Source organism: Scardinius erythrophthalmus (genome assembly GCF_964197995.2).
Source record: "Scardinius erythrophthalmus genome assembly, chromosome: 3".
Lineage (NCBI taxonomy): Eukaryota > Metazoa > Chordata > Actinopteri > Cypriniformes > Leuciscidae > Scardinius > Scardinius erythrophthalmus.
This window is the reverse complement of record NC_138223.1, coordinates 51366101-51383538: the sequence shown is the minus strand read 5'-3', so window position 1 is coordinate 51383538 and position 17438 is coordinate 51366101. Positions and strand designations below refer to the sequence as shown.

The following is a 17438-nucleotide window of genomic DNA, read 5'->3' as shown; positions in this document are numbered from 1 at the left end:
ATAAATAAATAAATAAATAAATAAAGTAAAAAAGATACATTCATAGTAATAACAAATAATATTTTTAAAATAATATTTTACACAATTATAATATTACATTTTAACTCATATTTAACTAAATTTCAATTTAATAATTTGGGTCAAATATATTTATCTGCCTTGTACATTTTAGGATGAGGGTCCGTGGCAAACTCCTGACCTAGATGACGTCAGACAATTAAGGGACAGATTCACAACGAAATATTGTGATTATAACCGAAGGCTTTTGGAATATAACGTGCGCTGATGACACAATAAGATCAGGACGGTGCGTAAGGAAAGTAAACGGAGTCTGACTTGAGTTCATGTTGACTTTAAGCTCGATATAAATGTGATAATCCAGTCTGAGCTCTCGCGCTTTAATTATCACGCAGAATACAGACGAACGAACGCAAGTTAATAAAGTCATTAAATGTGTGTTGCATTATTGGAAAGGTAGTGTCACTGTAACACTGCAGACTCAGAATCAGTCCGTTCACACTGACACTGAATCCCTGTGATCCGGTGTGGGGTTGTGAAGCGGAGCGGCTCCTCAGAGGAAGGGGTTGTGGCTCTGCGGGTGTGTGTGTCGGCTGGGGGGCGTGAGGGGCAGCAGGGGCAGCGGGAGGTTGCTGGGCAGATCCAGCAGGCCGTGGGGCGGCTGTGTGTGGGACGAGGGCAGAGTCTGGGGCTTCTGCTGCAGGAGCGGTTGAGGAAGAGAAGCGCTGTAGGACAGAGCGGGAGCCGGCAGCGGAGAGGTGGAGTGAGGACGCATCTGATTCAGGGTCAGTCTGGCCGGCTCACAGTGGAAGGGGTTTGTGGGAGACGGCGAGCTCAGACCTGAGACACACAATCAGCCAATCACTTCCTCAAGGATTAGTTCGCTTCAGAATTAAAATTACTCACGTCATCCAAGATGTTCATGTCTTTCTTTCTTCAGTCGAAAAGAAATTAAGGTTCTTGAGAAAAACATTCCAGGATTGTCCTCCATATAGTGACTTCAATGGGGTCCAACGGGTCCAAATGTGAGTTTCAATGCAGCTTCAAAGTCTCGACACGATCCCAGCCGAGGAATACGAGTCTTATCTAGACAAACCATCCGCCGTTTTATATATAAAAAAAAAAACATTATATACTTTTTAACCACAAATGCTCGTCTTGCATTAGCTGTGATGAGCCACACATCACGTAATCATGTTGAAAGGTCAAGCGTGACGTAGGTGTAAGAACAGACCTAGTGTTTACAAAGTGAAGTCAAACTCCATTTACAAAAATAATTAAATAAATAAAAGGTAAAACAATGAACGATTTTGAAGTTGGCGGACAATATGAGATGGAGTTCGCATTTTTGAACCGGAACACGCGTGACCATTCGACGTGATTACGTAATGTGTGGCGCATCGATGACTAGTGCAAGACGAGCATTTGTGGTTAAAAAGTAATAAATGTTTATTTTTTAAATAAAATGTCCACTGGTTTGTCTAGATTAGACTCTTATTCCTCGGCTGGGATCGTGTCGAGACTTTGAAGCTGCACTGAAACTCACATTTGGACCTTCAACCTGTTGGACCCCATTGAAGTCACTATATGGAGAACAATACTGGAATGTCTTAATTTCTTTTCGACTGAAAAAAGAAAGACATGAACATCTTAGATGACGTGTAGGTGAGGAATTATCCGGAGATTTTAATTTTAAAGTTAACTTCTCCTTTGAAACTAGATACATTTACACCCCCAGTGAGTGCGAGTGAAGTGCTCCTACCTGACAGGAAGGGGTTTTTGCTCTTGGCCGGCGGGTTGGCTGGGATCAGCGTGTCCAGGTTCACGAGGGAGGCAGCGGTGGGTCCGAGGAACGCTTCAGGGGTCCGGCACTGTCTCGGGGTCACCGCGTCGAGGGGAGGCCCGAGACGAGAGAGGTCAAAGGTCTCCGGACTGTCGTTTCCCCATCCGTTCACCAACTCGCCGAACTGATCGGCATCTGGAAGGAGAGATGCGAATGAGCTTCAACTCAACTCGGAGAGGGACACGAGTGTGAGGACGGTGTGATGAGGACCTGCAGGACTCTCACAGCGAGGGCTGAACACTTGGATAGGCCCCTCCCCTTCCACTACAGGCCCCTCCCCCTCCACTGTAAGCTCCTCCTCCTCTGGAATGGAAAATGGGTCCTTCCCACTCGGGACTAGAATGAAGAGCAGAGAATATAGAGACACACACTTTCACTTTACATGTGTTCTGGGCAACGATTAATCGCATCCAAAATTAAAGTTTGGGTTTACATAATATATGTGTGTGTATGGTATATAATTATATATTACACATGCATGTATATATTTAAGAAATATTTGCATGCATATACTGTATATTTATACATAATTTAAATTATATATAAATATAGATATTTTAAACATAAATAACACATTTTTCTTCAATATATACAGTGAAAGTTTGAGTTTTAACATAAAGGATGTCTGTTATTGTTTCTATGCCACAAACGGTATAAAATGAAATTAAAATGTATATTTTGCACCTGGTATTATAGGGATCCTCTCTTTATTCTCTAAAAAAAATGCATTATTTTAATTTACTGGGTCGTCACTGTGAAAACTTGTTTAAAATCGTCTCACTTTGTCGCGCTGGGCTCCTCCAGGCTTTTCCATCCATATTAGAGGTGGAGTTTGAGGGCGGGGCATCCCAGGGGTCAGGAGGCGATTGGTGGGTTCCCCAGGGGTGGGCGGGGCTACTGGAGGGGGGGCGGGCCGTCCAGGGACTATCAACCCCTGGGTTATTGGACTCCACTACAGCTGAAGCAGAAACAGCCACACTGCACTGTGAAACATCCTTCAAAATCTCTTGAAAATCCTTAAAACGGGATACATTTCCCTGAGGAGCAACGCTGCTTTAGATCAACTCTTGTTTTCATGGATTTCTCTTGTTTTAAGTATAAACCAGTTTCTCTCACGTTACTTTTGAGACTCAAACTAAAACTGATATATAAGTGAATAAAAAAAACTAGCCTATATAGACAAAACCTAATAAAATGACATAAAACACAATAAAATTACCAAAACCTTAACAAAAATTAAGAAAACAAAAATACTACATTTTTTTTTAAAAAATTTTACAAAATACTGATCAATCAATGTTGAAATTTGAATAAGATCTATATGCAAAAGATGCTGAGACAACGTTTGCGTCATCAATGTTGATTTCATCTGAAAAATCTAAAAGAATGTTAAAAAAATGCTGAAACATTTAATGCTACTTCACAAAATACTGATAAATTGTAACATTTGCACAGTTGAATGCAATTTAAAGACAAGATTTCTTTGGTGACGTACAGAGGAAATCACCAACTATTGTTAAAAATGAATGCATGAACGCAACTAGCGCATTGATGACTGACCGACAGACTCCCAGGGGTCAGAGGTCACGGCGCAGGTGGGCGGGGCGTCCCAGGGGTCGTCGCTCGGCGGTGCGGGACCGAACACATCCACCAGATCGATGATGGCCGACTGTGAGAGGAGAGCAAGCGTCAGCAGATCATGGGGTGTTCACTGGACACGTTTACACGCACAACTTCTATCAATCGCACTGAATTCACTCATTTGTAATGCGTGATCAATATAAACAGCGGCACAACGGTTCATATGATCACTGTCTCCGAATTATGACCAGAAATGGATAAATATTAAGTCTGCTGTTTAAAACAAATAAATCATTAATGTAGGACAATGGTTGTTATGTGAAAACATCAGGAAACTCTGTATATTAGTTCAGTGAGCACATGTCAAAAAATCTATCCCGATTTGAAGCTTGTGACGTATAAACGCACAGATCAACCCGATCTTGTTTAGCGTTCATGTAAACACTACGTTCAGATTCATCAATGGAAATGAATTCAGTGCGATTGCAACAGAAGTTGTGCATGTAAATGTAGCCAGTGTCTCTCTCTCTCTCTCTCTCTCTCTCTCTCTCTCTCTCTCACCTCTGACAGTCTCTCGCCCTCCTCCACGACCTTCTGCAGACGAGGCTGAGGGTCGTCTCCATGGTGACCGCGATGCTCCTGCGGGACAGGACACATGATCAACACACACCCTCCTGAAGGGGGCGCCGTCGGTCAGTGAACGGATTAATTAGGATTAAAAGAGCAGGAGGTTAATGAGCTCTGCACATTCACAGCAGAAAAACACATGAGAGGAACAGAGAAATATAATTAGAGGAGGAGGAAGAAGAGGTTAATACAAGCAGGCCTGTTCAAAACGACAAAAACTTTATTTAAACTATAAACTTTATATATATTTTAACAATATAGATTGTTTCAAAGCAGCTTTACAGTGATAATAGGAGATTACAGTAACAGAGATTGTTTGGCTTTACAGCAGCTCTAGAATAAAGTTATTGTCCAGCTAAAGTTAGTTTTGATTGATTCACTTCCGTTGCAAAGATCATTAGTTATTAACTTAGGGGCCGCTTACACGACACCGTTCTAACAGAAAACTGAAAACTTTTAATGTTTTAAAAGTAACACACACACACACACACACACACACACAGACAGTGGATCGAGATGGAAACACTCCGGCTGCTGCATGCTGGGAATGAAAGACACTCCAACACTGCATGTGTTCATTTACTACATCAAACAGAAACTGAAAGCCAACAGAGATCGTTTACAGGAAACAGTCTAATGTAAAGAAGAGAGTGTGTGTGTGTGTGTGTGTGTGTGTACCTCTCTGCTCATGGCCAGTGCGAGCTGTAGTTGTAGTTCTTCTTCTCCGCTGGTCTGCGGTCGAGTCTGTTCCAGATCAGAGGCTCGGGGAGACGAGGACGACGCTGACAGACAGAGTGAACGGACATCAGTGTTTATATTTACGAGTGTAATGTCTGTGATTACTATCATAAAGCATCACCATCTCACTTCAGTTATACTGTGTGTGTGTGTGTGTGTGTGTGTGTGTGTGTGTGTGTGTGTTGCTGTCACACAGCCTCATTAGACTATAAACAACACAACAGCACATGACAGAAGCAGCTGTGATGAGACTCAGTATGATTTAATTTCGCCTTATAAATAAATCAAAACTCAATTGTGTAATATTTAGGAGGATCTGTAACATAACATGATTATCTGTAACATAATCATAAACATAACTATGTTTTCAGTGGTGTATAAAGACCTTACATAATGAAGCGTTATGTTTTTATTACCTTAGAATGAGGCGTTTCTGTCTACACACACCGCGGGTCCGCTTACATCGACATGTTTCTACAGTGGCCCTGAGCGGACTTAAGCTAGCTAAAGTCAGCAAATAAAACACTGACACAATGATGAACAAGTAACAATAATATCCGCGATAACATATCGTTTTACTGAATAATTAAGAAAACCTAATTTCTTATGTCTTTGTAAAGAAACCTCATTGCTTAACTTGCTACTCTCTGCTGTCTCAGACCGACGACATCACTTCCTGTCGGCCACCGTAACTTCTGTTGGCTGCAATTCGCAACCTCACCACTAGATGCCGCTAAATCACACACGGCACCTTTAACCCTTGTGTGCTGTTCGTTTGCGGTTTACACTAAGGCAACAAAATGTAATTTTGTAACAAAAAGAATTTTGTATTTTTTGTTTAAACAAATGTAATTTTACTCAGTTTTTTTTAGCTTTTTTTTGTACTGAAAAATAAAAAAAAATCAGTTTTTCAATAATGTTTCATTATAATTAGACTCAAACCTGAACAAGATGTTACAAAGAAAAAAGTTGGAGTCTTTAGAGTTCATCATTTATTTACCACCGTACCTTCTGTTGCGTGTAGTTCGCAACCTCACCACTAGATGCAACAAAAACTTACACACTGCACCTTTAAAAGAACCGAGCTGGGCACCCAACCCTACTCACAGTTGAAGGAGGACGGGGATCCCCTGGAGTGGCTGAACTCTTCCCCGTACAGCGCGGCCATGCTAGGCTGACTGCTGCGCCGGCTGGGACACGCGGGAGGAACCGCCCCCCCGCCCGCCATCCTCTCTTTGGTCTTCAGCGCCTGCGCTCTCTCCTGCCTCAGACGCTCCTCGTCCCGCAGCAGAGCCACCAGATGCTTGGCCTTCTCGCGCACGTTCACGCCCTGGTCCCGCCCGTCCCGGTCCACGTACTGGAAGTCGCGCAGCGTCTGGATGGTGAAGGCGTTCTCGCGGCACTGCTGGGCCACCCGCTCCGAACCCGTCTTGGCCAGATAGTCCAGCAGCGTCAGAGCCTGGACCACACACACACACACACACACACACACACACACACACACACACACACACACACACACACACACACACACACACACACACACACACACACACACACACACACACACACACACACACACACACACACACACACACGACACCCGCTCATCATTATACACTTTGTAAATTACACTAGAAATCACTTGAAATCATTAGACTAGAAATCTTTCAAACTCATTAATTAGACTTTCTGAATTAGACTAGAAATCTCGTAAATGCATTAATTAGACTAGAAACACTTTGCAAATTAGACTAGAAATAACTCAAAATCATTATACATATATTAGCCAGTTAGTCCCCATTCTGGACCAGACACATGACACCGGCTCATCATTATATACTTTGTAAATTAGACTAGGTTTGCTATGATAGTCATTGTCGACGGTGTTACCGGTGTTAAGAAACTTGCCCACTGCGATGATGGAGCAATAATTGGTGCAAAAGCGCCTATTTACGCTAATTTATCATTGCACTGTTTTGTTGTTGTGTTTTTCATTAAGAATTATAATGAACTCACCATTCAAGCAATCCGCGCCCAAATTGGTGCTAATTTGAAAGCGAAACTAAAATGCGCACGACTGCACATGTCCACAGGTTCACTTTTAAATTAGTGCAAATTCGGGGGGGATTTCTTGAATGGTGGGTTCATTAGTTCATTAGGGTAACTAAACCCTAAAACAACTTTTTTAGATGATGCACTTTTATGATGGATAGATGCACTTTTATGATGGATAGATGCACTTTTATCATGGATAGATGCACTTTTATGATGGATGGATGCACTTTTATGATGGATGGATGCACTTTTATGATGGATGGATGCACTTTTATGATGGATAAATGCACTTTTATCATGGATAGATGCACTTTTATGATGGATGGATGCACTTTTATGATGGATAAATGCACTTTTATCATGGATAGATGCACTTTTATGATGGATAGATGCACTTGTATGGACTTTAAAACAGAAACGGCCATTATAAAGCTTGAAAGAGCCAGGACATTTTTTATATAACTCTGATTGTATTCGTCTGAAAGAAGAATGTCATATACACCTAGGATGGCTTGAGGGTGAGTAAATCATGGGCTAATTTTCATTTTTGGGTGAACTATCCCTTTAAGTCCCCTGGAGGCCCTCGAGAACAGACTCGGGCACCTTGTAGACGTGTCTCCAGTTCTTGCCGTGGTCGTTGAGGCGTTTCCACACCATGGCCATGACCTCGCTGAAGGCCCCGACGCTGAAGGTCAGCTCTGCGATCTCCGACATCAGCGAGCTGGACGGGCCCCAGGGGTCGTTGGAGGTCGCCTCCCGCACCTTGATCTCCGCATCCGAGTAGTTGTGCACGATGTTCTTCACCTGCCGGCGCAGGGCCGAGGTCGTCATGGCGACTGTGTGTGTGGGACGAGGCAGACGCTCACGCTAAAGAGATCCAGAGCTGTGAGAGAGAGAAACAGACATTTCTAAATCACACGCATATAAAACAGGTGGTTTTACACTTCAAATGCTATAATTAAATGCTTCTTGGCTTTATGAAGTCATATTGACTCATAGTTTTATTGAATGCTAGTTTTGTAATCTGTAAAGAGATAGAGTATTTTAGTTACCAAGGCAACAAACCTAAATAGTTATTTTGTCTTCAAAAAAAAATCTGATAAGACATTTTGTCTTCAAAATTGTTTCAAATTTAAATGGTCTGTATGGAATATTTAGTACAAATTAGCATGTTTATAGAGTACTGATATAGATGATTATAAACATTAATATATCAATATTGGTGTCATGCAGATAAAACATGACTATAATGCATTCATAAACTACTTAGCAACACACTAAAAACAACTCAGAAAACCTTAGCAACCACATAGCAACACCTTACACATCATGGAACTCTCATCTACATCAGAATCACGGTTGTTATTGGTAATTCAAACTAATAAAAATTGTTTTATTGAAGTAAACCTGAAATAAAATACAAATATTAGATGAAAAACTTAAACTTCAAAAAAATTAAATGAAAATAAGAAGTGTGTCCTCGGCAACTAAATGAAATGAGATTTTCAAAAGTTGAGGAAAAATAAAAAAAAATAATAATAAATTTATTTATTTTGAATTATATACATTCAAAATTAAACTAATTAAAAATGATAAAAATCACAAAAAAAGTAATATACAAAAGATGATATAGAAATAAAAGTAAATTCAAAATATTGCTTTATTGTTGGTGAATAAATAAAATGTGATTTTTGTTTAATATAAAATTCATTTTTAAAGAGGTTTACAGTTCATTTGTCCAATTACAAATAAAATATACTTTCAAATGTTTCATTTTATAGTCCATTGTGAAGTATAAAAGACAGTTTCCTCAGTCAGAGGTCAAAAGTCACTTCCTAAACCTGGTTTATTGTAGTTTTTGTTCATCATCATGTGGTCTGTAGAGGGTTAACAAGCTTTTGAACACATTAGTGGACTCAGTTGAGCTAATTAAAAATGCCCCCTCCCTCTTTATTTCCAGCAAGAGGGGAGCGATTACCATTTTCAGGATCATCAATAATTCAGCTCGGCTCTCCAATTAGCACTTATCTTAAAAAACACAGGCAAAGAAAGTGGGTTGGAGTTATCTGTCCGTCAGGCTCCAAAACAATCACTCGATTGTTTTGAGCGCTAAAACAATCGTCCTTCAGACGGCCCGTATAATTAATCTGCTTCCCTGCGCCCGCAACATTCAGGTGAAGGGTTCGATTCCCAGATTACAGACCCAATGATTAAAGCATCTGAAATGCTGCCTGAAAGCATCTGCTAATGAATAAATGTGTCTTTGACAGGGTTCGCGTAACGTGTAAAATCACGTAACTAACGTAAATCAAGCAAGCTAGTATGCATAGGACACAACGTGTTGGCCAAATAACACATTAGCTAAGGAGGGGATAATATGGATTTTTTTCCAGAAAACTTATTGCACAAAATAAATTCAAGCACTTTCAAGGATCTTTATCTATGTATGTTTATTTTCAAAAACTCTCCAGGGCCTTGACTTTTTTTTTTCATATTCACAAACTTTCAAGGATTTCAAGGACCCGTGGGAACCCTGCTTTGACTCATGCATGAGTCACAAATGCCCCCAAAGAGACGACTCACACTGTTAGCCATCAGCCCACGGGCCCCCCGGGACCACCAGATGACAGCGGCACGCTCTGACTCATGTCACAGTCGGCATGAACCGTGTTTCTTTCATTCAGACGATACTGGAGGGTTAGCAAAGGGTTAACTACACTTAATCTGAAGGGGTTAACTATACTTTATCTGACTGGTTCACTACACTTAATCTGAAGGGTTAACTACACTTAATCTGAAGGGGTTAACTACACTTAATCTGACGGGGTTAACTACACTTAATCTGATGTGTTAACTACACTTAATCTGATGGGTTCACTACACTTAATCTGATTGGTTAACTACACTTAATATGAAGGGGTTAACTACACTTAATATGAAGGGGTTAACTACACTTAATCTGAAGGGTTAACTACACTTAATCTGATGTGTTAACTACACTTAATCTGATGGGTTCACTACACTTAATCTGAAGGGGTTAACTACACTTAATCTGAAGGGGTTAACTACACTTAATCTGAAGGGTTAACTACACTTAATCTGATGTGTTAACTACACTTAATCTGATGGGTTCACTACACTTAATCTGAGGGGTTAACTAAACTTAATCTGAAGGGGTTAACTACACTTTATCTGAGGGGTTAACTACACTTAATCTGAAGGGTTAACTACACTTAAGGCCCATTCACACCAAGCACGATAACTATAAAGATAACGATAAAGATAACTATATACGTGTCCACATCAGCGACCGATAACGGTCTTTTTATTCTAAGCACGCGCGCGCCCGGATGATCCAGATCCATTTTAAATGCGCGAGACTTTTAAATTAGAATGGATTCTGATTGGCTGTCAGTGTTTTATCGTTCTACAGCTGGAAAAAAAACGTTCTGAAAGTGATCCCAACGATATCGTTCCTCATATCTTTATCGTTATAGTTGTGGTGTGAACTCTGTTATTCTTTAATATGGAGAACGATTTTTAGAATTATATCTTTATCGTTATCTTTATAGTTATCGTCCTTGGTGTGAACGGGCCTTTAATCTGAAGGGGTTAACTGCACTTAATCTGAAGGGGTTAACTACACTTAATCTGAAGGGTTAACTACACTTAATCTGAAGGGGTTAACTACACTTAATCTGAAGGGTTAACTACATTTAATCTGAGGGGTTAACTAAACTTTATCTGAAGGGGTTAACTACACTTTATCTGAGGGGTTAACTACACTTAATCTGATGGGTTCACTACACTTAATCTGAAGGGGTTAACTACAATTAATCTGAAGGGTTAACTGCACTTAATCTGAAGGGTTAACTACACTTAATCTGATGGGTACACTACACTTAATCTGAGGGGTTAACTACACTTAATCTGAAGGGTTAACTACACTTAATCTGAGGAGTTAACTAAACTTAATATGACGGGGTTACCTACACTTAATCTGAAGGGTTAACTACACTTAATCTGAAGGGGTTAACTACACTTAATCTGAAGGGTTAACTACACTTAATCTGATGGGTTCACTACACTTAATCTGAGGGTTTAACTAAACTTAATCTGACGGGGTTAACTACACTTAATTTGAAAGGTTAACTACACTTAATCTGTAGTTAAAAAAAAGATGCACAGAACCGATAAGAAAAAAAAAACGAAGAACGTTATTTCAGTGAAAAACTATCAAATGAGATAAAAGAGTTTTTTTGCTGTATAATAAGACTTTTAATTTCACTTCTAAATTTGTACATTTAGCAGTATTTTACTGTAAAATGACATGAATCCCATATGGAGTAAGCGAACGTACCATTAACCAATTACCAGGTTTTTACAGTAACAGTGTTTAGCAGTAAAACTGTAGTGTCAGCGGACCTGACGGCACATCTCTGCCCTTCACGGCTGCGCTCGACTTTGCATTTCTGTGTGTGCGGCAAAACCTAATCCTGTCCTGTCCTTCTTCCCTAAACACAGCGCTCCTCTCTGTGAAGAGCTCATCAGCTCCCGTCATTTACCCACCCACAAGTCTTCAAAACATTCTACATCCCTTCCACACGTTTTCAAAGAAGAAAAATTGGTACAACTGCTAGTCCAGGAGCCGCTAATGTCAGCACTTTTCAGAACTAGACCATTGGGATTAATGAAGATGGCCTTTGGTGTGAAAAAACACAACACACTTTTAGTTGATAATCTAAAACCAAATGCTTTTATTTGGAGTTTCACATGTGAATGGATCACTTATTATTTAAATATTTTAATAACTTAAGGTACATTATCTCCTAACAGGGAATATTATAATTTGGTAAACATCCTTTTGATGTTGTTATTAATATCCGAGCATTGTTCTAACAATATTAGGAGTAAAGTTCAGATTTTGGAGACAGTCGGGAAGTTCTGCTCCCTTTAAAGAACATCATCATAAGTGTGGAAACCATTTTGTTTGTACAGTTTCCAAATGTTTTCAATGTTTTGTTTGCCCTTTTTGTGAATTTTGAGTATATTGTTCTTGTTTATGTTTTATTTACTATCATAAAAAAGGCTTTTGCGCTGATGCCATTGATAGAAGAACCTTTCAGTGAACCGTTCTTAAAAAAATAGAGCTTTTTAATAATCTAAAGAACCTTTTATTCAATGGAAAGTTCCATGGAAGTTAAAAGCTCTTTATGGAACCATCAATGCCAATAAAGAACCTGCATTTTGCATGACATTATTATTCATATCTGAGAATGGTTCTAACAATATTAGGAGTTTTTGGAGATTGCAGAGAAGTTTTGTTCCCTTTAAAGAACATCATCATGAGAGTGGGAACAATTTTTTGTACAGTTTCCAAATGTTTTCAATGTTTAAATAATGAGGACAATCTACAGTAGTCTAGATGAAGCAGTATTTATGCATATTTCACAACATCATGTACTATTCCAAGGACGTTATGTGAATAAGTTAAAATAATGTTTTCAGTCACATTGATATATAAGCCAGGCCGGATAATGAGCTGATATTTGCCAGTTTTTTAGATTTATGACTGGCATCAGCAATTAACCATGTTCACTTGGGCAAGAAAAGTTTGAGTTTGCCCTTTTCATGAATTTTGAGTACATATTGTGCTTGTTTATGTCTCATTTACTATCAGTAAACTGTCATACACTCTTAAAAATAAAGCTTTTAAAAGGGTGATGCCATAGAGGAACCTTCCAGTGAACTGTTCTTTTAAAAAAAAAGAAGAGCATTTCAATAATCTAAAGAACCGCTTGTTCAGAGGAAAGTTCCATGGAACTTAAAGATTCTTTATGGAACCATCAATGCCAATAAAGAACCTATAAAATATTACCAGTATTTTCATCATCAGTCATCATGCTGTCTAAATTTCAGCCATTGATAATCCTCTAGCACTTTACAATAAGGTTAATTAGTCAACATTAGTTATTATATAAACTAACATGAACTAACATATTAGTGAATACAAATCCAGCTGCTCATTGTTAGTTCACAAAGCATTAACTAATGTTAACAAATACAACCTTTGATTTTAATAACGTATTAGTAAATGTTGAAATTAATGTTAGTTAATTAAAATTCTGAAGAAGTATTGTTCATTCTTAGTTTGTTAACTAATGTTAACTAATGTTAATGAGCTTTATTGTAAAGTGTAACCGATAATCCTATAGTTGACCATTGATTCCAGCTACTTACAATATACAAAATGTGTTGTTTCAACCTAAATGAAAGATTGTTAGAACAATAATGACCTAAGTTGATGGTGCGGATCTACTTCATCTACTGTAGTCCTGGTTGACCAGCAGGCCGCTGTCACGAAATAAACACAGCAGCAGGTCCAGAAACACACACACACACATGTGTGTGAGTCAGCGTTGTGAGTATCTGAGCACAGATGAGTGTGATCTCAGCGGAGACATCTGCTCCACAACACGACACACTTTCATCAAGAACATCCCCACGGAGACGCTTCATTCTGGCAATGGCCTTTTAATGCTTTGCTTATTGAATTATTCCAGGGAATTATGCCACAGAAGAGCCTTTGCCGCTTTCAGTGACGCAATATGAACTTGAGAGCGTTCTCCTGTGATGTCATGGAGCATTTTAAAGCTACCATGAAGCCACAAGAAAACCTTGAGTTTCAAAGATGCCATAGAACTATTAATATTCATGTGTCATTGAACCCTTTTTTTTATCTCTGTGATGCCATAGAACATGTCCTTAAAAAAATCATAGCAGAATCTTAAGTCACTATGACGTCATTAAACATTTTGGGCCCTATTTTAACGATCTGAAACGCAAGTAACTTTGTGGGCGGATCTCGGGCACTGTTGCTATTATACCGGCGGGATAAATGACTCTTGCGCCTGATGCAAATCTAAAATGTGTTGGTCTGAAGTAGCTTCATTATTCATAGGTGTGGTTTGGGCATAACGTGAAATAAACCAATCAGGGCGACATCTCACATTCCCTTTAAGAGCAGGCGCGCTTGTTCCATGGCGGATTGCTATTATAACAGCGGATTTGCCAGGAGCGATTCACAGCCGAGGAGACCGACGTTCTCGTCAGGGCCGTAAAACACAGAGAAGTGACATTGGGGATGGAGAAACCCACCCAAATTAGCTTCGGTTAAACAGGCGTATAATAATTTGGGTAAATGTGTAAACTAGATTTATGCCTATTTTTCACATCTTCATGGACACAACAATGATTTCCCTCATGTGGTAATATTTTTCCTTGTAATAATGTATGGTTTTCTAAAAATGGGAACTGCTGCGTCTGTGTGTAGATGAGAGAAGCAAAGTGCATGCACGCTACATTGATTATGGCCAAGCATTCGCCCTTAAAATAGCATCTGAATAGCATGACTTTAGACTAGGTTTTTCCTGGTCAGTGGCGGAATTGTTTTCTGAAACTGCAAAATAGCACCAGGGAACGTTTGCGCCGGAACACGCCTCCTCTTTTCGCTGAACCGCCCCGGGAGCGCAAGTTCATTTACTAATTTACCGACGTGCGTCTGTGGAGGGAAAAGTCTGCTGTGCGTCGGTGCAAAATAGGAATGATACATGCGTCGGTGAACAAAGTCAATTGCGCTGGGTGCAAGATAGGGCCCTTTAAATCCTAATAAAGTCATAGCAAAAAAGTCACTACGACATCATTAAACATTTGAAGTCACAGTAAAGTCACAGTGGAACGTTTTCAAGTTCATACACTGTAAAATTAGCTGGGTTATTTTTTTTACACATCTGGCTTGCGTTGCACACCGAGTGAGAGATTCGACGCAGCCATATTTAAGTATTGTCTCCCGTAAAGCGGTGTATGGCGTCATTGAACCTTTTTTTGTTCTGCAATGTTATAGAACATTTTTCACGTTCTTAGCATAATATTGTTTGAACGTTCTTTTAACGATTTTAAAACAGTAGTGAAGTTCTCAGAATATTTATCATCTTTATAATTGCGGGAACCATTTTTTCCGTACAACAGTTGATTTCAATGTTTAAATAATGTGGAACATCATAATGTACTATTGGATCATTACAAATCTACGGAGCCCCTAAAGGGACATGGTGAAGGGAGACATATTTGCTTTTGCGTTCTCTGCGCAAATGTTTTGTGTTCCCCTAAGAAAGTTTGCGTTCCATCAAAAAAAAAAGAAAAAAATGTTTGCCTTTTGCCGAGAAACTTTGCATTCGCTCGCAAAGAGCTCAAAAGGTTTTGCGAGCGAACACAACATTTTTTCCCACCACCATGTTCTGGACAAATGAATCCTAGAATGTAATGAAAATAAGTCAGTAGAATGTTTTCGGTTCAGTTTAAGTTACACTTTCCTAATACAATCATTGTAGAAACTTTATAAAATGACTGTCATCGTTTAACCCTTTTGAGTTCCATGGCATCATGGAACAGTTTAACTAAAGAGTAGAACCTTTTCAGGTTTATATGATGTAACTTAATTAGAACATTTCATATATGATGTCATTTAACCCCTTTGAATTCCACGGTGTCTATGATAAAACATTTCAAAGTTCTTATAATGATATAGTAGAACATTCTCAAGTTTCTATGAAGAATCTTAATTTGTGTTCTATGATTCTGAATGTGTACTGAACTTTTAATTCCAAACTAAAGAGTAGAACTTTTTCAAGTTTCTATGATGCACCTGAACCTTTTAAATTCTACTATGTCATAAAACATTCAAAGTCCTAGAACATTTCATATATTATGTCATTTTACCCTTTTGAGTTCCATGGCATTATAGACCATTTTAAATCCCAACTAAAGAACAGAACCTTTACACATTTCTATGAGCCTTTTGTGAACTGAACATTTCGTAGGCTATATGATTTAATTTAACCCTTTTAAATTATGTTATGTATATGATAAAACGTTTCAAAGTTCTAATAAAGTCATTGTAGAACATTCTCAAGTTTCTATGAAGAATCTTATTGGTGTTCTATGATTCTTTAGAATCATGATGTTTTAAAGAAGGAAGATATGCTCCACTTTTACAGTGGGGAAAGATGACATATAGAACTAAAACACTAATCTGACCTAAAATGTAACATCAAGATGTTTAAATCTCCAGAGAACCATCCAACATGAGCAGATCCCACACACAGCATGAGCACGAACACCAGAAATAGACTCGAGACCGTGCAAATGCTCCAGTAGGCCTTCAGCTCCTGCACTGTGACTGAGCATCACAGGAGCACTTCTGATACACAACATCTACAATCTATCAGACCAGCACAGTAACACACTGACTGACATACAGGGTTAATGGAGGAGATACATGAATCCCGCTTACCTGCAGCATCTCAGTGGGCATCCGCGATCCGATACACTGACATGAATCCTAGGATATTGACATGAATCCTGGGATACTGACTGACAGACAGGGATGAGGATGGATCTGTTCGTGTTGTCGTCGATCTGTGGAGGAGAAACGCGTGGATGCTGCAGTGTTTTCGGCGTGATGTGGGAGAGAAATGATCCATCCATCTACACACACACTCACGCATGCGGTGTGGAAGCACGAGCCGTCATCATCACGAGAGAGAGAGAGAGAGAGAGAGAGAGAGAGAGAGAGAGAGAGAGAGAGAGAGAGAGAGAGAGAGAGAGAGAGAGAGAGAGAGAGAGAGAGCGCACTCAGCATTTAACCGCATCACTGCCGGAGTCCCTCAACGAACCAAACTTATCGGTTTACTTAACATTACGTATTATTAAATAAATACACCGGGTTTAAAAACTATTACACACGTTAATAACACAAAATATAAATTAACGACTAAATTGTGAAAAAAGAGAGGTTATGTGTTACTGAATAATGTTTTAATTACTTTATTTAAGATAGCGAGCTAACTGGAATGACTAGCCTATTAATCATTTACAATCGCATTTAAAACGGGCAAAAAGGAATTACAACTTCGTTTTAAAAATCAAAAAAAAATCAGGTTTTGGGATATATTTAAGTTTAAGTACATATAAAGTTATAGAAGTTGTAGACACTTATCCCTCAAAAACTGCAGCTTCGACTGTTAACATTTAAACCATTGCCGCGGGAACAGATTTTAAAGGGTTAATTCACCTAAATATTTCAATTCTGTCAGTATTACTCACCCTCATGTCGTTTCAAACCCGTAAGACTTTCATTCATCTTCAGAACACAAAATTAAGATATTTTTGATGAAATCCGAGAGCTTTAATTCTATCCCTCCATTGACAGTCTATGCACGGAAGTGGTAGTTGCATATGTATATATATATATATATATATATATATATATATATATATATATATTGGGGTGAATTAACCCTTTAACCCAACGTGCGTTTCAATATGTGTTTGGGGTTGGGGTCAAAACAGTTTTTTAACTGTGTATTTTATTTATTTATTAAGGTTTGGTCTGCTATTCTGTATTATAAAGATGAACACATTTTGTTATTTTCTGCATATTTTATACATAAACTCTATAACAGATAGTCTGAGAAACACAATGCATAAGCACTAATCAGTAAGGAAGGAGTTT

General features: G+C 38.9%; 1 protein-coding gene across 1 annotated transcript; it reads right to left on the bottom strand.

The window, feature by feature from the left end:
* Nucleotides 1-571: 571 nt before the first annotated feature.
* epn3b (epsin 3b) lies at nucleotides 572-7696 on the bottom strand (the record flags this gene model as incomplete). The annotated part of the gene is made up of 9 exons (XM_081360769.1): nucleotides 572-858; nucleotides 1781-1996; nucleotides 2072-2197; nucleotides 2643-2819; nucleotides 3422-3530; nucleotides 4004-4081; nucleotides 4748-4851; nucleotides 5915-6266; nucleotides 7469-7696. 9 exons carry the CDS (start codon nucleotides 7694-7696, stop codon nucleotides 572-574), a joined length of 1677 nt encoding a protein of 558 aa, XP_081216895.1.
* Nucleotides 7697-17438: the final 9742 nt, after the last annotated feature.